This window comes from Cnephaeus nilssonii (assembly GCF_951640355.1).
Source record: "Cnephaeus nilssonii genome assembly, chromosome: 2".
Lineage (NCBI taxonomy): Eukaryota > Metazoa > Chordata > Mammalia > Chiroptera > Vespertilionidae > Cnephaeus > Cnephaeus nilssonii.
In genome coordinates, this window is record NC_137073.1 from 37,837,631 (window position 1) to 37,859,537 (window position 21,907).

Below are 21,907 nucleotides of genomic sequence, written 5' to 3' on the forward strand. Positions count from 1 at the left end.
AGAGCTGTTAGGGAGATCAGGCCAGCAGGGGAGAGCAGTTAGGGGCATCAGGCAGGCAGGCAGGTGAGCAGTTAGGAGTCAGTGGTTCTAGATTGTGAGAGGGATCCCGGATTGGAGAGGGTGCAGGCTGGGCTGAGGGACACCACCACCACCACCCCATGCACGAATTTCGTGCACCGGGCCTCTAGTCTTATATAATAAAACCCTAATATGCAAGTCAACTGAACGGCGAAATGACCAGTCGCTATGACACGCACTAGTTGTGGCAGCAGGGGGTGGGGCCGGCCAGCAGGTGGCGCCAGGCCACCAGCCAAGGCGGGTACCAACAGGGGCCCCCCAGTTGCCCTGCCCGCTGGTCGCCCCACAGATGGCCCTGATCGCCGGCCAGACCTAGGGACCTTACCCTATATATTGGGAACAGTCTCTTAGATTTAAAAATTAAAACCTGTCAAGGCTACTCTATCACTGAAAAAATAGGATGATGCAGTGATGATATGCATGGATGCTGGCTTGCACATTTTGTGGTCAGTCCTGATTCTGACACTTATAACTGTGACAAAGTCAATTATGTAACTTCTCTCTGCTTCAGTTTTTCCACCCATAAGATGGGGAAAATGGTACTACTTCCTCAGAAGGATCATGTTATCTACTACTTTTTATAATCTGGGCCAAAAAAAAAAAAGTAGCTACCCATACAACAGCAAGATGCCTTTCACCTGTATGAAAAGTGTGGTCACTGGTGCATGCAGCATCTGGATTGCGAGAGGGATGTCCTACTGCCGGTTTAGGCCCAACATCCCCCGAGGGGTCCCAGATTGTGAGAGGATGCAGGCTGGGCTGAGGGACACACCCCCCGTGCACAAATTTGATGCACCGGGCCTCTAGTAACTTTGTAATTCAGAGTTTTCTCTATCTCATACTCATTTTCCTTAAATAAATAGGAGTTCCTTGTGCTGAATGAGAACAATATAAGTAAATCAGTAGTTTAAGATAATGTGAATGTTTAATAGGCTATGTTTTTCTAATTAAACACCGAATTCCTTTGAGCCAATGTTTCTTTGTAGATGTGGATGAGTGTGAGCGGCACCCGTGTGGAAATGGAACCTGTAAAAACACTGTTGGATCCTATAACTGCCTCTGCTATCCAGGGTTTGAACTCACTCATAATAATGATTGCCTGGGTAAGTATTCAGTCCATCTTGGTGTTTTATTGCTTCTGCTTTGTTTCCACACTATATACTGAAATGAAAAATAAAACCAGAGAATAAATATTTTTATCATTAAAATTGCAAATGTGTGCCAAAAGCTATGTGATACCGCTGACTAATTTCTAGTTAACTCAAGCCTTAGTATTGGTGTAAATAATCACAAAACAATCTGCTGTGCTGAGTACTTCATCAACCAGTCGATTCAGGGCAAAGGGCCATGCAGGTGATAGTAGATGTATTGAGGCTGTGCTGTGGTTTGGGGTTATTTTTTACCTGTTAAATGGCATTGAAGATAGACCTGTCACTGTTTCAGCATTACTACTAGTATTTAATATATTCCATTACTAGCATTTAATATATTCCATTCTTGATTTATACTCAAATACTAACAGTCTCCAACTTAACAACAGGCTGTGTATTGAAACTCTATTTTCCGGCAGCTTTGAAGCCAGGGATGATGCCTTTTCCCACAAAAACAGCATGTGGTGATGTCATTTAGGGACCAACTTTAGATTCTCAGTGGAAAATAAAACTGTCTACTGGTACAGGATTTTAGCCTTTGCCCCTAACAGATATTGATGAAAATAATAATTGCTAGTGAGTAGGGGAGGTGCCTATATGTGACGGAGGAGATAGTAAGAGAAATGACAACCAGCGTTGACAGTATTTCTTGTTTATCATGAGACAGGCACTATACTGGTACTTTAAACATAACATCTCTTAATTCACATGATCCTATAAGGTATCTGAAAGTAACTCAGGCTTTCTACCATTATGGGACTATCCCTGCTCAAACCTAATTCCCAATTTAACCCAACATATGTTCCTCTTTTTATTTTCTTTCTTTTTTTTCTCAAAATTCTGCACTGGAAAAATTTTTGAGCTAATTGGACATTTTATTCAACTATCATCATCTTGTCTATCATTTCTCAGACCCTTTGTACAGCCATGGAGAACTAAAGACACAGATATGGCTCTGATCAAAGTACAATGTTCGAGCAACCAGAGAATTACTCAAATGCAATCAAACCTAAACTTAACTGGAAACCTAACACCAATTGCCCCCACCTCCAGATTCTATATTCTGTCAGTAATTCTACTCTTTTTAATATAATTGATTTTTCTGTACTTAATATGCTCCATTACTTGTCATTTGAATATAGTCAGCTTATCTCCAGGTGAGGTCACTTGCAAGCTATGCAGTCAAGTTAAACTTATATATCCTTCTGCCTCTGGGAAAAGAAATATTTTTTCAACTGGAGAGAAGGGAACATTTCACCTGAAACCTTCAACTTATAAATTTGCTTATAAATTCCTGAGTTATATTAATATAAAAAATATGCCCTGGTGGTTGAAATACAGTAGGACTCTATGTGACCTTATAAGGCAGGTGATGCTTACAATATGAGCCATTTCTCTCTGTGTTGATGGGGAATTGTAGTGGAGGGTTTTTGTGAATGTGTTCCAAGAAATATGTTTTTAAGTTTCAACTTGTGACACAGTATACGTGTGAGAGCCCTCTCCTAAAATCCAATTCCTGTTTGCTTACAGACATAGATGAGTGCAGTTCCTTTTTTGGTCAGGTGTGCAGAAATGGGCGGTGTTTTAATGAAATTGGCTCCTTCAAGTGTTTATGTAATGAAGGTTATGAACTCACTCCAGATGGAAAGAACTGTATAGGTAAGTATCTAAATAATAAAGTCTTTATGTTGTTTTGTAAAATAATGATGTGACTCCCCCAAGCTCCACTTAAGGACTCACTCACATTTCATTTGATCATCTGATCACATGACCAAATGAAGATATCATGGGAAATACTTCTTATAAGGAATAAGCCAACAATTGGAAATGACTCATATGCACAAATTTTATTGAAATAGAGCTTGAAACTATTCGTGTCTCAGTAAAAGTAGACAAAGGAAACAAAACAAGGAAATTAGCCTCTTGTCAAATGAGCAATGCCCAAGATGTCAAAAGAGAATCTCGGGCGTGTTTGTCCATAGTGACTTGGAGGAACAGAGAGCCCAAGCTGCATGAATGTTTATGTCACTTGGCAACAGTGACCTCGTATTTGAATAATTTTTCTCTTGTTTCTCTTTCAAGATACTAATGAGTGTGTAGCCCTTCCCGGTTCTTGTTCTCCCGGTACCTGTCAGAATTTGGAGGGATCCTTCAGATGCATCTGTCCTCCAGGGTATGAAGTAAAGAGCGAGAACTGCATCGGTAAGTCTAACATTTATTCTGAGGTCCCCGAGCTGGTCAGTGTAATAGGACCTGCTACAGACTCTGTGGAAGTCTACTCAATCCAAGCCACGGCAAGCATGCTGACCCAAAGAGTTAAACATACAGCTGCCTACACAGGTCTTATTGAATCATCAGAAATGATTTGAAGGTGTATTGGTGGGAATACAGGGTTTAGGGATGTGGGCTTTTTCATTAACATAAGTCTTACACTAGTAAAAGAATTTTCAGTGTACTCTAATCTTTTTTCCAAATGCCAACAGAGACTTCCTATTGAATTTAAAGAGTCTACAAAACAATGTAATCTTTGGCAACCAATTTTAAAACATCTATTAAAGGTGTCCAGAGTCCTAGAAATGTGAAGCAGAAAACCTTGACATTGCTTTTGAGACATTTTTCTCCTTGGGAAGGCCTCATGTCAGAACAGAAAAACGTTAATCCATTTGTCATAACAGATGTTTTTCTGTTGAAACTCTTCCAGCTTACAAGAACATTGTAACCACATCAGAAGTGGGTCCCAGAATTTCCTGGTGGATGTGATGCAGGCCGACCTTTTTACAGTTACTTGATTTCACTTTTATACAAATTATTTTTTACAGTCTTGTTGAAATTCAGAAGCACCAGATCTTAGTGTGATTGATAAGGTGGTTTTTGGCCTTTGAGTTATCTACTTTTTAAAAATATTCCATGTAGCTCTACTTTTCACATTCAAGTGACTTACACAAACAGAACTGAAGGAAACAGTTTACTTCATCAAGCTTAATTAGTTTTCAGCCCATATGATTACATATAATGGGTATCCGTAGTCACTCCAATTTGGTCTTTTCCCTTTTCTATCTGATTTGTATAGTTCACTGTAAGATTGTCTAATGTTTTAATACTTAAAAAATAATAATAGAAGCACCTTGATGCAAAATTGATTGAAATATTTAAGATCCTTTCCTTTTCTTTATCCATATTTAACCTCAGTCTTCATTGTGCCTGTGCCCCACCCCTTTATGGAACAGTGCCAGTAGCAGTGTGCCACCCGTGAAGAGGGAGTAGATATACATGTGCTGCTTTGTGTCAGAAAGATTCAGCTACCTTTCTCCTGGTGAAAAACATCTCTGATTCAGTTACATTTCATTACACTTCAGAAATATTTTATTTCCTTTATCCATTGTTGGCAATGCCACCATTTTGCATCTCTGAAAATTTGTTTTTTAGTTAACTTACTTCACTGTAAGATTTTCTTCTTCAGACTAGAATCTCTATCAACTTTTCCCAGATGAAATGCTTTCTAACATGACTATATATACACACACTCACACACAAACACATATGTTTACACATGTATACGTACAATGGATATTATAGTGATCACGGCACCTTTTAGGTGCTGGAATACAGGCCTTGCCTCAGGTAACTTACTGCCTAACAGGAAATTCATATTGTGTTAGTAAACCTGTTTTATGAAGATATTGTTATAATCCAGTGTGGGAGACACTATACTGGAGGCATGTCCAGGATGTGGAAGCTGAGGAGGAGGCTGGGAATAATGATGGTAGTGGTGACAGGTGGCATCTCGAGGAAGCTCACCACAAAAGATTGGTGGGCATTCGAGGTGGCTCTTAAATATTGATAGGAATTTATAATCAAGGAAAGGAGCAGCACAGAGGAGGTCATTTGAAGACACAGGTAACACAAGTGTGGTAAAGGGTATCAACAGCTGGCTCAGGAGAGGGAACTTAGTCCTACAGGCAGTGTGGAGCATTACAGGGTTTTTGTGGTTTTGTTGTTGTTGTTGATTTTAGAAATAATGGAATATAACTCACCTGTGAACATTCTTCCAATATAAATTAAGAACATAGCATGTGCCAGACAGTATGCTAGACTGAGCTGAGGGGGCGTTAGTATTTCAGACAGACAGACATGTCAGGTCCTCGTGGAACTTGCATTCTCTCATGTGCCTGGAATGGTGTAGTGTTTCCTCATTCAGTTAAAATAGCCCATTATATAAGCACCTCCAATTGAAAAAAAGCTAAACATCACTGGTAAGGAATCCTTATTTATTTTAAGGAATCATTTTGGAGTGAGGTGGGAACAATAAAATTCTCAAAACAAGTCTGAGTCCTAGTTTCATAGGCACAGGTTTTCAAATAGAAAGACAGCCCTGATGGAAATGTGAAGAGAAAAGAGTAAAAGAGGGAGATACTGCAGTCAGGAGGTTTACTATAATCCCAGTGGCAAATGATATTGAGTTTGAATGTACAAAGGAGGTAGAATTGATAGGCCACATGCTGTTTGTTTATGGAAGTTAAAAGGTCAGAGTGAAGAATAAAGGTGACTACAGGATCCCAACTTAGGTTGCTCAGAGGAACATCAGAGAAGGGGACCAGTTGAGCTGGCACTGCTCGTAAGACATTGATTGAACTGGTCATGTCAGGTAGACAGGTGGATGTACATACACCCCTAGGGACCAAGGGCAAGGAGCCAGAGATAACTTGAGAGATCAGGGCATATGGTTGATTGAAGTTAGATATAATCTTTGACTTCTAAGAAATAATAGTTTACTTTTAAATAATAAGTATAAAATTCATATAATATATCTTGTTTTATATTAAATATCCCGTGGCTAGTGGACTATTGTAGTATGAACAAATTATTTATTTTGAAATATTGAGCCGTGTGCTGATTTGATTAAATTAATAAATTCTGCTCTTCTATAGATATAAACGAATGTGACGAAGATCCCAACATCTGTCTTTTTGGTTCCTGCACCAATACTCCTGGGGGCTTCCAGTGTATCTGTCCCCCTGGCTTTGTGCTATCTGATAATGGACGGAGATGCTTCGGTAAGGTTTGAAATCACTTCTCTGTTATAATTCGCTCTTAGAAAAGTCAAAGTTAGACAGTAACCCATCACACTGATCTCTGTCACTATAAAGTACATGTCTATGGCAAATATATCATCTGTGAGTTAAAAATGTAGGTCTCAAAAGAATTTACACTGGACAAATTTTAAGGTACTTTGATTTATTGGCTCCGTTTTCTTCATATTTTAAAGTTTTCAGGCTAAGAGAAAAATTCTTGTTTTACTCTTCTGTTATGTTGTTGACATGGATTTGTATGTACATTCATATATGACTTGTCTTTTATGTGATTTAACTAAATGAAAGTTACCTACATTTTTTTTAGGCAACAGTGTGATGGTGGAAAAGAGATCTGGAAATCATTTTAATATTGAGCATAATTTCTCAAATTTTCAAGGCACATTATAAAAATATTTTAATCACATTAAATAATTAAATAACATGTTATAAACAAGTCAACTGAAATTGGCAAATGAAATCAGCCACTGAGGATTTCCAGACCTGTCTTTTAGTTGCTAACCTGATCTGCATATGTTCAACTCATAATAAATGTTCTGTCAGAAATAGAGTTCTGTACAAATTATTCCATCTTCTTTAGTGACCTATAAGGAGGTCTGTGATTTTGCTTTCTTGAATAGATACTCGCCAGAGCTTCTGCTTCACAAACTTTGAAAATGGAAAGTGTTCTGTACCCAAAGCTTTCAACACCACAAAGGCAAAATGCTGCTGTAGTAAGATGCCAGGAGAGGGCTGGGGGGACCCCTGTGAGCTGTGTCCCAAAGATGATGAAGGTGAGATCAACAACCTAAAACACCCCTTTGCACTGGTTTGGGAATTTTTGTTAGGAGTAGGTTTGACTACATAATTTATGAATATTTTTAAGGTGAAATTACCCCCTCACACATAAACTTGAATGGTTCAGTGAGCAACCTTAATCTGAGGGACTTCTTTCAACATCTGTATTCAACATGTGTAAGCACAGGAAATTACCCTGTTATTTCATTCCCTCGATCCCCCCCCCCCCCCCCCCCGCCCCAAGATTAGTATTAAATGCTTTCAAGGAAATTAGAAAGGTGCGAGAAGAAAATGAAAATTCCAAATTGCTGCGGGAGTCCCATTGTATCACAGGCTAGGGCTCTCAGGATCTTAAAAGGAAGCTGAGTCAACACAATGGCCATTTGCTGGAAGAGACCAAGAGCCTCCAGGTCTTGTAGGCACAACTGAATTGTAGGCTAGTTCCCAGCAAGCTCAGGACTGGCTTGGCCTCCAGGTCAGAAGTGGTGTCTATGTGTAATGGGCAAAGAGGGCTCTTCAGCTGCTCAGTGAACAGAGAGCAGAGAGAACCAGAAGCCCTCAGTAGGTGGCCCCCCAGAAGGAGCTGGGAAAGCTCAGGGGATCTTCTCTAAATAAGTTCAGTGCTGCTTTTGAAATAAATAATAAAAATAAAATAAGAGGCTCCTGATAAAAAGTTTTATAAATAAAAAAAAGACGTCTAATTGCACGTAGATTGTTTATCAGCTTTTAACTTCTCTGATGGTTGAGACTCTTCAATGATGGAGAATTTGTATTTTTTTCTCTGTAGTTGCATTCCAGGATTTGTGTCCTTATGGCCATGGAACTGTTCCTAGTCTTCATGATACTCGAGAAGGTGTGGTTGGATATATTTCACTCCTATAGTCTTCTTTTATACGAATATATTATTATTCTTTATTTTATAAATCCTGCTGATTTTCCTGTGTAATACCTAGTATATTGTATTTAGTATACATACACAATATTTATTGTATATCACATGCATTACACTTATAAGACTATGTGTGGTATATGAAATGTATATTTCTCTGATATAAGTATTTATATGTTTTAGAAATTTTAAGTCTTTTGAATAGGTATACACAGTTTCAGCATATCTTTTCATATGAGGAAGTTCATGGGCAATTCTGTATTTTAGATGTCAATGAATGTCTTGAGAGCCCAGGCATTTGTTCAAATGGTCAGTGCATCAACACAGATGGGTCTTTTCGCTGTGAATGCCCAATGGGTTACAACCTGGATTACACTGGAGTACGCTGTGTGGGTGAGTGTTGAATCCACATTACTTAAAGTTCTACTTTATGTCTCATATTCAGCAAAAGGTCTCTCTGGTACCCTGGATGGTGGTGGGATTTGCAAAGCCAGGATAAATGGCTAGTAACTGCTCTTTCTATTCCCGTCCTACATTTTCCAGTAGGCCTGGTTTATGTGAAAGTGGAGAGAGTTGCCCAAACTCTGCCTTCAACCAAAATATACAAAATCTGATGTGTCTAGAGATTTATAGTTGCCAAAACCACTAACTGGGAAAGAGATCCATTTTACTTTATGACTTTCCACGCCTGCTCTTGCAGCAGAAGACCACATCCCTCCCTGAGTTTGAGCTTCAGGGCAGGCATGGCTGTCTGGGGGGTCAGAGCACACTTGATCCTTCAGGGTCCTCGGGCCTCTGCACTTCACAAAGGCTGGTCAGCCAAGGCCAAGGGAGGAGTTTGGGGTGGGAGACAAGAGTCAAGTATGCCCTCCACAGAACTTGGAAATGTGTGAGGGTCAGGTAGATATTCATGGGTGTGCTTTGATTACTAAAACTCCACCAAATTTTATGGCGTTTTCTTATTCTTTTTCAGATACTGACGAATGTTCAATCGGTAATCCTTGTGGAAATGGTACATGTACCAATGTTATTGGAAGTTTTGAATGCAATTGCAATGAAGGCTTTGAGCCAGGACCCATGATGAATTGTGAAGGCAAGTGATACTTCTTATCATTTCTTTAATGTCTCCGTTTTCATTTATAATATTCTCATATTCAAGTGATGATCATTCCATCACAAATGTATTTACTTTACTTCAATAAGCATAGTTACAATAGCTGCTTTAATGCCCTTGTCTGGTAATTCCAGCATCTGGGTCATCTCAGAGTTGGCATCCATTGATTGTCTTTTCCCTTGAGCCATTTGCCTGGCTCTTCCTTGTGTTGGTTAATTTTGGATTATACCCTGGGTATTGTGAATGATATCTTCTGGGATCAGTTATATTGCTTCTACAAATGTGGATGCTTTTATCTTAGCAGGCAGTTAACTTGGATGAAAATGAAAGCAGACTGACAGGCCTGTGGAAGACAGTGGTTCAGATTTCAGTTCTGCTCTTTAAACCTTAGTGGCTAGCCTCTTTGATTCCACACCCCCCCCCCCCCCCCGCCGACACACACACACACACACACACACACGCCTGGTTAAGTCAGCTGCTTGGTCTGGCTTTATACCATATATATATATATATATATATATATATATATATATATATATATATATATAGTGTTTTTCTGTCACTGGCCCTCTCCTTTTTGGAGTTACCCCTCACTCTTCAGCTGTCTTGGTTGCCCCAAGACTCCTACAGAAGCCAAGAAAGTTTCTACTGAAGATTTAGCTGCCAGGTGCTGTAATTTTTAAAACAATAAATTGGGAAGTTATTCCTTGCTGGTTGTTTGCTGAGTTTCAACTACCACCAAAAACTACTTTAGATAGTTTTTGTGTGTGTTGGTGTGTGTGTGTGTGTGCACACACACACGTGCGCCGGCGTGCATGTGCATTTAGAGCTTGTAAATTGCTATTTCTGGGAGGATGAGCTTGTTAGGCAAGTGATACTTTCTCCATACCAGAAGTGGAAGTTAGATTATCCTATTGCTTTCTGTATAACTGCCAAGTAAATTCATCAGTGTTTATTTAAACAAATAATTAGAACCCTAGCCTGAGCCCCTGGCTTCCTATTTCTTTGATCAGATATCAATGAGTGTGCCCAGAACCCTCTGCTGTGTGCTTTCCGCTGCATGAACACCTTCGGGTCCTATGAATGCACATGTCCGATTGGCTACGCCCTTAGGGAAGACCAGAAGATGTGCAAAGGTAAGGCCACAGGCGAGGAAGTGGTTAGAACTTTATTTACCATGCTGGGAATATATCTTCTTTCAGAGCTTTACAGAAATGTTTATGATAGCATTTTACTGGTAGGTTTTCATACCTAGAAACAAGACCCTTGATGATATGTTCAATCAAATCAAAAATAAGATGGGTTGAGGAGCTCACAAATTGTCACACTCTTGGGCTCTTCATAAAGCAAAGATTGTCCTTTCTGGGACTTCTTATCAGTAGGACCAATGTTGAAACTTATAAATCTAAAATATAGCCAACAGTTTAAAAAGATGGAGCTCCTACATGATTACATTCTCAGACTCCAAAAACCAAATGTATGACTTAAAAGTACTAAACAACCTGAGTGGCATGGCTCATGGTTTGATTCCTGGTCAGGGCACATGCCTGGTTTGTAGGCTTGATCCCCATTGGGGAGCATGAAGGAGGCAGCCAATCAGTAATTCTCTCTCATCATTGATGTTTCTAACTCTCCCTTGCTCTGAAATAAATAAAATAATATTTTTTAAAAGTACTAAACAATGGTCTGTTTTGATAACTTCCTATTTTTATATTTTTTTATTAAAATTATTTTATAGACCTGGACGAATGTGCCGAAGGGCTACATGACTGTGAATCCAGAGGCATGATGTGTAAGAATCTGATCGGCACTTTCATGTGCATCTGCCCGCCTGGGATGACCCGGAGGCCTGACGGAGAAGGCTGCATAGGTAAGGCTATAAGGGATGATGTTGCTTATTTAATATTTCTACTCCAAGATAGATTTATAGCACTATTACCAAATCATCCTAACTGCAAGGCAATTATTTTCCCAGCTGTTTCAAGCTGTGCTAGACTTCCTCCATCTCAGGGTCCAGCCAATGCAATAAGTTCTGGATAATGCAGTGGCAATTATGTCCATCCTAGAATATATGCCCTCTTGTTTTTCATAATTCTGTGTCCTGTAAATCTAAAACACTAAATTTAGAAGTGTAAAAAACTCCTTGCAGTAATTATGCTCAGATAGCAAAATAAAAGTATGAGTGAATGGTCTCTCTATCTTTTTTCTAATCATTCCATGAATAAGGAGAGTAGAAGCAGATAATCTCCAGAACCCTATTGCAGGCCGGATATCTCTGACCTTGGCCATATTTTCAACATATTTGAACTTCAATTAATGTATCTATAAAGCAAGGAGGTAGGGCTGTTTCTCTAAGATGACCTCAAGGGTTTAAAATGCTATGATTTTACAATGCAAGCCAAAGTCTCATGCCATGCAAGCTGGCCGTGGCCCCTGCATGTTATCTCAGCACTTCTTCCCAAAGATGCTGTCCCCCGGGGCACTGAAGCCTAATTACTGCACAGTCTTCCTTCTCCTTGAGAATGGGTGGCTCCCCGCCTTTAATTGAGAACCTACTGCTCCCTCCTAACCTCCAGTACTTAGAGAAATGTGGGTGTTTTGGAGGAACATTTGAAGATTACTAATAAATTTTTATTTTGGTGAAAAACAAAATGAGATTTCTTTCAAATGACTCTGTTAGCCTGGTTGCCTGGTGCTAGCACTGGAATAGAGAGTGGATGCAGCTAGACACTAGGGGTCCCTTTGGAAGATGGAAATGTCCTAACACTAGTTTGCAATGACTGCAAACTTAACTTATTAAAAATCATTGAATTGCACACTTAAAACACACAAATTATATAGCACCTGAATTATACCTCAATAAATGGGGAATTCATTAACATTATATAAATGTAATTGGGGAGCAGGCTTCATTTTAAAGATGATGGAATAAAAATGTGTTACTTCACTCCCATCCTGTGAAGATTTTAGAACTGTGACAAGGGAGGGAGAGAACTGTTTTAGATTAAGTGAAGAAGTGGTCACAACTGAAAAATATCTTTGAAATAATAGAAAAATTCAAACAAAAACACAGATGTTCAGCAGCATATTTTTCCTTAGGCTTTGGCAGAATACATATATCTCTAAAAGTAACTGCCCCGATTTAAAGTGTTCATCCAACAATCTTCAATTAGAAGGTAAAGACATAGGCGAATGAGAGAGGTATGGGATATTTCTGTAGCAGCCCAGTTCCGTACTGCAATGTCAAAAGACGCAGAAGTGAAAGAGAAATCGTGGTGACATTCTAAGACTTTACTCGGAGCCACACTGACCTCCTAAGTTACATGAAAGCTTGCGTGTACATATCCCAAGGACAGAGAGCATCTCAGATTTGGTGAGAGTGTATTTATACAACAGCCTTGAATTGAAACTGTGGTTGTGCCCAGTTCAGTACTGGTGATCTTCTACACCATTTTTCAGAAAATAGCTGAACTGGAGAAAATTGTTCAAAGACAAATTACACAAAACTACAACTAATGTGTGTGTGTGTGTGTGTGTGTGTGTGTGTGTGTGTGTGTGTATACACACACTGGGGTGGGAGGTGGGTAGACAAAATAAATTAGACTAAGATGCCTCAGAAAACAAAAGAAGATTTTAAAAAATGTTTTAGTAACTCTAATAGATATCAATAAAATTCAAATAGAAGAGATTGAAAAAAGACAAAGCAATATCAAGAGATAATGGTCTATCAGAGCTTAGGAAAAAAATAAAGCTACCACAGAAATTAACATCACATTAGAAGTAATAAAAAATAGAAAGGGATAACAACACAGCCAGTAATGTGAATATGGAGGTAATAAGAAGATGACAAGGGTAGAAAACAAAGTCAATATAAGTATAAATTAAGTCCCTGGGGGAAAAAGAAAACTGAACAATAAAACAGGAAAAATGTTTAAATATATTTGAGTATTTGTAGAAGAAATTCTTGTAGAAAATATTTAAATCAGCATATCAGAAGAGCCCACTGCTCCATGGAACACTGTTTGGAACAGTCACTCATTTATTCAATTATCTACCAAACATCTGTTATGTTTGTGATTCTTGGGATATCATAATAAACTGGAAGGACAAGTTTTCCCTTCTCTACCCCAACCCCACTCTCAAGTGGTTTATGTTTTAGTCAGGAAGAGCATTCATCAAACAAATAAAGAAGTAACATGATAATTTCATAGAGTGGTAAATCTTTTCAAGAAAATAAGATTTAGTGACTGAGTGGGAACTACTTTAGAATACACTTCTAAAGAAGCCTTCTCTGATGATTGACATTTGAACTGGGAACTAGAAAAATAAGGAAATAGCAAGAGCAAAGACCCCTAAGGCAGGAATGAAAGCCAGTGTAGCTGAAGTCCAAAGGTAGGCACGGGCATTGCAGAACATGGTGAAGAGTTGGTTTTATGCTAAGGGCATGTGGCAGAGTGACTCAGGGTTTGTGCCCTAAAGATGGATGGTGAGTGTGAGAACTCTAGTTTCATACCTACTAGCTCTATGACCTAGGGCAAGTTGGCCTTCCCGCGTGCCTCAAATTTCCCATCTAAAAACAAATAGGAATGATGAGGTCACTTACCTCCAAAGATTATTGGGAGTGTTAAATTAGGGAATTCATGTAAAAATCCTTAGAACAGTGCTTGACATATAGTTACATTTTGATTAAGGGCTAGTTGTTATTATTCTCTAATTTACATTTTAAAAGACCTCTTATTGCTTTGTAGATGATGCATTGTAAGGGTGTGAGAGCAGAAGCAGGATTCATTTAGGTGGCTATTTTAATCATCCAGATGAGAGGTGAAGGAGGCTCAGATAAAAGCATAGACGTATAGAAATGTGGTGAAATTGGCAGATTCGGAATATACTTTGGAGATAATCAACAGAACTAGCTGATGGATGGATTGGATATGGTGGATGAAGGAAGAGGTATAAAAGATGAGTTCTAGGGCATTTACTGGAATAATTGGTTGGATGAAGCTACTATTAACTGACAAGGGAAAGACTGGAAGAAACAGGGTGATTACAAGTATAAAGTTTTGTTTTGACTATGTTAAGTGTAAGATGTGGTTTAGCTTTCCAGTGATAACACCAAGTAGGCCATAGCTAGAGATTGCTGGCAAATAGGTAGTGTTTAAAAATCATAAGATTGGATGCGAACACCGAGAGAAAATATAGAGAGTGGAAGAAGTAGTGACTGACCTCTGGGCACCACAATATTTAGAGTGATTAAAAATGGTTAGAAGACACCCTGGCCAGTTTTGCTCAGTGGATAGAGCATCAACCTGCGGACTGAAGGATCTGGGGTTTGATTCCAGTCAAGGGCACCTGCCCAGGGTGCAGGCTCAATCTCCAGTAGGGGGAGTACAGGAGGCAGCCAATCAATGATTCTCTCTCATCATTGATGTTTCTATCTATCTCTCCTTCTCCCTTCCTCTCTGAAATCAATAAAAATATATGTTAAAAAATATTAAGAAAACAAAAAATAAGTTGCCCACAAGATAGAAAGTTCTCCAGGTCAGTGTGAAACTATGAGAGTTACAAGAATGGATTATTCCAACACATAGGGAGTAGTCACTTGTGTCTGATGCTGCTAAGATATAGAATAAGACACAGACAGAGAAGCAATAATTAGACTTGGTGACCTCTTCAGGAGTAGTTTCCATGTCAGGGTAGACCACAAGGTTACAAAAAGGACCCAAGATTAGGACGTGGAAACAGCAACCATAGGTCATTCTTTCAAGAAATTTGTATGGAACCACAAAAGACCCCTAATAGCCAACACAATCTTGAGAAAGAAGAACAAAGCTGGAGGCATGATACTTCCTTATTTCAAACTATATTATAATATAGTAATCAAAATATTATGGTATTGGCATAAAAACAGACACACGGATCAGTTTTGGAGAGAATAGCAAACCGAGAAATAAACTCATACATATGGCCAATTAATTGTTGACAAAGGAGCCAAGAATATACTATAAGCAAACATAGTCTCTTCAATAAGTAGTGCTGGGAAAACTGGACAGCCACATGCAAAAGAATGAAACTGGGCCCTCTCTTACACCATACACAAAAATCAACTCAAAATGAATTATATACTAGAAGGTAAGGCCTACAACCATAAAACTCCTAGAATAAAGCATAGGGGTAAGCACCTTGGCATTGGTCTTGGCAATGATTTTCTTTCAACACCAAAAGCAAAAATAAACAAGTGGGACTGTATCAAACTAAAAACTTCTGCTCAGAAAAGGAAACCATCAACAAAATGAAAAGGCCACCTATGAAATGGAAGAGAATATTTGCAAACCATGGAACTGGTAAGGGGTTAATATCCAAAATATACAAGGAACTCATACAACTCAATAGCAAGTAATAATAATAATAATAATAATTGATAATAATAATAATTGGATTTCTTAAATGGGCCAAGAACCTTAATAGACATTTTTCCAAAGAAAACATGCAATGGTGAACAGGTATATGAAAAGGTGCTCAACATCGCTAATCATGAGGTAAATGGGGAAAAAACACCCCATAATGAGATATTACCTCACACCTATTAGGACGGTTGTTATGAAAAAAGATTAGTGTTGTCAAGGATGAGGAGAAAAGGGAACCCTTGGGCACTGTTGGTGGAAATGTAAATTGGTACAACCACTATGTGTGTTCCTCAAGAAATTGAAAATAGAACTAGCATATGATCCAGCAGTGCCACTTCTTGGTATATATCCACTGGAACAAAACCATTCTCTCAAACAGATGTCTGTACTTTCATGTTCATTGTATAATTATTTATAATAGTCAAGGTATGGAAACATCCTAAGTGAATGTGGGTGAGCGGACTAAAAAAAAAATAATATGTACAAATAGGCTATCACTTATTATGTAGAATTTTTTTTTAAGTTGAACTCACAGAAACAGAATGTAAAAGTGGTTGGGGAAATCACAACAGGTTAGCAAAAGGGTACAAATTTGCAGTTATAAGATGAATAAGGTCTGAGGATCTAATGTATAACATGGTGATTATAGTTGGTAACACTGTATTATATAATTGAAATTTGCTAAGAGAGTAGAACTTAAATATTCTCACACACAAAAAAGTAAATCTGTGATTGATGGATGTGTCAATGAACTCGATGGAAGGAATCCTTTCAGAAAGTATGTGCATCATGATGTGCATTTTATCTCACAATTTCATTTGTCAATTATACCTCAATAAAGCTGGAGTAAAATAAAATGGGAGTCAGAGAACTGAGCAGAAAAAAAATATTTTTTTTGCCCTAAGGGAATAAAAATATGGTAGTAGCTGGAGGGATAATATGTTGAGAGAGGTTATTTTTTTAATCATACTGAGGGAATGATTCATTGAAAAAAGGAGAATTGTGAAGTCTGGAAGGTAATCCAAAGTACAAGTTCAAACACTTGACCTTTGAGAAAAACCAGAGATACTTCAGCTGTTGAAAAAGAACAGGAGATTGAAAATGAGGGCGCAGACAGGTGGTTCATTGTAGGGAGATGAATGAGTTCTTAATATGCGATAGTCATTTTAGAAAGCAGGAGTGTGGGCATACTAGGAAGGATAGTAGGATTGTCAAGGGAGTATCACTACCCATCTGAGATGTCAGTCTTGCACTAAAGCAAGACCTAGTCTGTTTGCTGCACTGCATCAGGCACAAGTAGGCATAGGCGTAATGGACAGTGAAGTGATCAGTCATTGGCAATCCTGAAATTGCCAAAGTATAGAAAGTGGAATGCTGGAAATCAAAATTTCATAGGTGGCACAATATCACACCAACATACACCCTAGTAGATTTACAAATTTCAACAGCAAAAAAAAGAAAAAAGAAAGAAAGTAAAGATGGGGAATGAATTTTGTTGGCTGTAGGCAACCAGGCAGAAAAAGAAATTACCTGCAAGGTAGGAAAAAAAAATCAGTGTACTCTTTCCAAGTTCGCTCGGTAATTCTTAATGCCAATGGTAGCATAACAAAAGTAAGCTAGGCCCAGCCAACATGGCTCAGCGGTTGAGCATGTACCTATGAACCAGGAAGTCATGGGTTCGATTCCCAGTCAGGGCATATGCCCGGTTGCGGGCTCGATCCCCAGTAGGGGGCATGCAGGAGGCAGCTGATCCATGATTCTCTCTCATCCTGGATGTTTCTCTCTCTGTCTCCCTCTTCCTTCCTCTCTGAAATCAATAAAAATATGTTTTAATAAAAAGTAAGCTAGGATTTTGAGGCATATCTGGTATCTTTCAAATATAAAAACTGTATTATACATTATCAAATGTTGAGGCACTCAAGAAGTATATCCAACAAGAGCCCTTCTTTTAAAAAAATAGCTCAATTCAAACAAGTAAAATAAAGATAAAGGTGAATGAGGGATAGGGTTAAATAAAAAAGACAGACCTTGAACTCTCAAGTTCTAGAAATAACAGACACTATGCAATTACTTAAATCCATACCTTAGCTCAATCCTTTTGCATATATTTTAAATTTTCCGCAATAAGTTATTTTTGCTAAAAGGGGAACAATATCTACACCAACATACATCATGATGAATTTCAGAACACTTAAGAGCAGAATGTAAACCCTTACTGTATAAATCCTTTTTTCTTTAGAAGGAGAGAAAAACCAGATTTCCTACACATGAACAGGAAAATTGGGTAAAAGGAAACAATGGAACAATACTTTAAAACATTCCAAGGAAAAATACTTTGGAACTGAAATTCTATACTCAATCCAAGTGAGAAAACAAGCAAAATTGTCGAAGTGTGTTTTAGAATATTTACCACACATGTACCTTCTCTAAAATGATAACCAAAGTATATACTCTAATATATTTTCTTAATTAATTCAGGAGGAAGTAGTAGTACATATGAAACAATGGTGAGCCAAGAAACCAGTAAACCTCATAATTTGGTTAAAATAGATGCTCATGGTGGATAAAAAAAATATATAAAAAAAAAACACAAAAAATTTCTAGATCACGAAGACCTGGCAAGTACCACAGGGAGAGAACAGAAAGAAGTAAACTCATGGCAAGGTACTTGTTATTGCCAGAAGCTTTTTAAACAGATACTTATTAGCAAAGTATTTATTAAGAGTGTGTATTGAAGTTGTCCCATGGTTACCACTAGAAGAATAGAAAGAAGATTATAACTTCCAAATATGAGTTTGGGATGAGAGAGGTTGGCATAGAAAACTAGACTAATTTAAGAAATATTGAGAGAAGGGGGCAATAGCATCCTATCTAAAAAAGAGTAATGTGCAAAGTGACCATCACTCCAACACACAAGATGGCTGCCCCATGTGGTCAAAGATGGCTGTCCCCATGTGGACACAAGATGGCCACCACAAGATGGCCATCAGGGGAGGGCAGTTGGGAGAAACTAGGCCTGAAAGGGAGGCCAGTTGGGGGCGATCAAGCCTGCAGGGGAGGGCAGTTAGGGGTGACCAGGCCAGCAGAGGAGGGAAGTTGGGGGCGACTGGGCCTGCAGGGAAGGGCAGTTGGGGGGAACCCAGGCCTGCAGGGGAGAGCAGTTGGAAAAGACCAGGTCTGCAGGGGAGGGCAGTTAGGGGTGACCAGGCCTGCAGGGGAGGGCAGTTAGGGCCAAACAGGCTGGCAGGGGAGCAGTTAGGCATCAATCAGGCCAGCAGGGAAGTGGTTAGGGGGTGATCAGGCTGGCAGGCAGAAGCAGTTAGGGGCAATCAGGAAGGCAGGCAGGCAAGCAGTTGGGAGCCAGCAGTCCTGGATTGTGAGAGGGATGTCCGACTGCCCGTTTAGGCCCGATCCTGGTAGGGCAGTCGGACATCCCTTGAGGGTTCCCAGATTGGAGAGGGCAGGCTGGGCTGAGGTACACAACCCCCCGTGCACGAATTTCGTGCACCGGGCCTCTAGTGGTAGATATAAAACAATATAAAATGGCAGGTAAGAATCCAGTTATATCAGTAATCATAATAGATATAAGTAGTTGAAATGGCTGGTTAACAATAAATGTACTTCTAAAAAAATTTTTTTAATCCAGGTTGGTGCTTTTTACAAGAAATGTACCAAATCAAAATGTGAGAGAGGTTGAAAATAAAGGATTTGGAACAAGATATTCAAGGCAATTGCTTAAAAAAGAAAGCACATGCAAAATAAAAACCAATAAATTGGTAAAAATTTAAAAATATATAGATGAAAAGAACAATTTATCAAAAAGATTTCATTGTCTTACACTTTTTTACACTCCTAACAACATAGCTTTGGGGGGAAAAAACCGCAAACAAAATTTACAAAATATTAAATAATCACAATAAGTAGGGGTATAGAGAATTTTAATAAAACAATTTTCTCTTTTACTCTACTCACCAGCCTTCCCTAGCACCTACCACCCCTATGCCCCAGTTTTTCTCTGATATCACAAAACTGGCATCCTCTTCCCCAAGATTCTTCTCCTCCTTGTCTGGTGTCTATCCCTTTTGGACGTCAATTTTCCAGTTCTTAATCAAACACCACCCCTTCCCTGCAAGGGGGGACAAAGAGGAAGAGCACACTTTGTTAAAAAGAACCCACCTGGAAGATGAGTTAAAGTTGAAAATAAGTCAGTATTCACACATGACTGGTTTTTATCTCATCATATTAGTATTTTGGTGACATTTATAAACAAGATATAATCCATTAGAAGGTCATTTTAAATTATAATTTTATAATCTATTCATTATTCACATTATTTGTTTTTCTAAAGATGAAAATGAATGCAGGACCAAGCCAGGAATCTGTGAAAATGGGCGTTGCGTTAACACTATTGGGAGCTACAGGTGCGAGTGTAATGAAGGATTTCAGTCAAGTTCCTCAGGCACTGAATGCCTTGGTAAGCTGATATATGAGTGTATTTTGCTTGGTAAATAAAACATCTGTTTTATGATGTCATCACAGAAGAGCTCTACATATATATCCTTGTCTACTAAACAAATCTCTCAATCTGAGTAATCCACATATCTCTTCCTGAAGATACACACCTATTAAAATGACGTATTTGTCTGTATGTGCGTTACTTGCACATCTATGTGTCATATAAATAACATTTTAAATAGTCTTCCCAAGATTAATATTAATTAAAGTCTATGGAAAATGTGACTTTAGTAAAACTTACATCAGGGATGATGATTTAATTCCAAAAGAAAATATTTTTAATGTGCGGTAAGCTCTGCTGAATTAATGATATTAAAGTAAAGGCCATATTTTAAAAATGTAATAAAGATTAAATTTTATTTTATGGTACAGAAAAGTGTTTTAGAAAATATTTTCTTATGGAAAATATAAATCTCAAACATTGTGTTGTATTATAATGCATATATTATAAGCCATTTTAGTACATTATGAGCAGGTATAAAAGTATGGAATAGTAAAACTTAAGGCAAACCAAGAGAAATAAGATTACTCATCATTTGATTTGGTGTAAAAACAGCATGTTTCAACTACATCAGATTTTTCTCAAAATGATGTCATCTGTTTTAAATCCTAGGAAATTATTAGTCAAGAAAATATATAGTTTATTCAGTCTAGACCTTTACTAACCATCAGCCTTTTCAGATATAAAAAGTGGTCTTTTCTTTTTATATTATTAACAGTTTCACTAGGATGGTTCATAAAAACCATATTAATGATTTCTTGCCTCTCTACATCAGAGAGATCCCTATCCTTGTTCTAAAAACATCTACTTAGTCTAAATGTTTGAACCGTCTTTTAGATGTAGAAAATATGAGAGATTAAATTGAATATGTACCAAATTTATAACATAGTCTAGAATTTTCTTTTCAAAAACAACTTCTGATAGTTGTTTGCTTGTTTAAAGGGAAATAATTAAATTTGATTTTTCTTTTATTTGGATTCTACAGGAATGCTAGTTTACTATCACTTAGTTGCTGATGGATTAAAGAAAAGTAATCTATTTATAAAATATGGTGTCACTTTTTGTCCACATTTAACAAACTGTCTATAGTGATAGAACACTTTATGAACTTAACCTCCAACAAAATGTTATAATTGTAAAACCATCTTAAACAGTGTGACTATTCATATCAAGAATATTTACCTTGTTAAGTTATAACTAAGAATGAAAGTATTGATTGTCCTGTTTAATTTTAAGTTCAAGATAATGAAGTGTCAATTCCATGACATTGATTCCTATTGACTACGCTGTCATTTCAGACAACCGACAGGGACTCTGCTTTGCAGAGGTATTGCAAACGATGTGTCAGATGGCATCCAGCAGCCGCAACCTCGTCACCAAGTCAGAATGCTGCTGCGATGGGGGACGAGGCTGGGGTCACCAGTGTGAGCTTTGCCCACTTCCTGGAACTGCCCAGTACAAGAAGATATGTCCTCATGGCCCGGGATACACCACTGATGGAAGAGGTAAGGAGTTGAGGAAATTCGTGCATATTATCAAACAGTGAACTTCATTCATTAGGATTAGTTTGAAGGAAAAGTGGGAACAAATAATAAAAATAATCTATAATAATAAAAGCAAAATATGCTAATTAGACTGGACAACCTTCCGGATGAAGCCAGGGCTGCGAGAGAAGCCCGGGTCCCGGGTGCCAGAGGGAAGCCGGTGCTGGTAGCCGGGGGAAGGAAGGCCTACTCTTGCACGAATTTTGTGCATTGGGCCTCTAGTACAATAATAATCGCTAAAATATTTGTATGTATGATTATGTTTGTATATGCTTTTTGCTAATACTTTTGAGACTTTGTATCAAATCTAAGAGGTAGAATTTATTATTCCCATTTTAACAGAT

General features: G+C 38.2%; 1 protein-coding gene across 1 annotated transcript in view; it reads left to right on the forward strand.

Moving 5' to 3' along the window:
- Positions 1-21,907, forward strand: part of FBN2 (fibrillin 2) — a 261,440-nt gene that overhangs the window by 221,569 nt on the left and 17,964 nt on the right. Inside the window, exons 46-57 of the mRNA XM_079793608.1 lie at positions 1,065-1,181; positions 2,760-2,888; positions 3,312-3,431; positions 6,158-6,283; positions 6,940-7,092; positions 7,884-7,949; positions 8,253-8,378; positions 8,959-9,078; positions 10,113-10,235; positions 10,838-10,969; positions 19,852-19,977; positions 21,318-21,524. Coding sequence (XP_079649734.1) covers positions 1,065-1,181; positions 2,760-2,888; positions 3,312-3,431; positions 6,158-6,283; positions 6,940-7,092; positions 7,884-7,949; positions 8,253-8,378; positions 8,959-9,078; positions 10,113-10,235; positions 10,838-10,969; positions 19,852-19,977; positions 21,318-21,524 — 1,545 coding nt within the window. The remainder of the gene's footprint in view (positions 1-1,064; positions 1,182-2,759; positions 2,889-3,311; positions 3,432-6,157; positions 6,284-6,939; positions 7,093-7,883; positions 7,950-8,252; positions 8,379-8,958; positions 9,079-10,112; positions 10,236-10,837; positions 10,970-19,851; positions 19,978-21,317; positions 21,525-21,907) is intronic.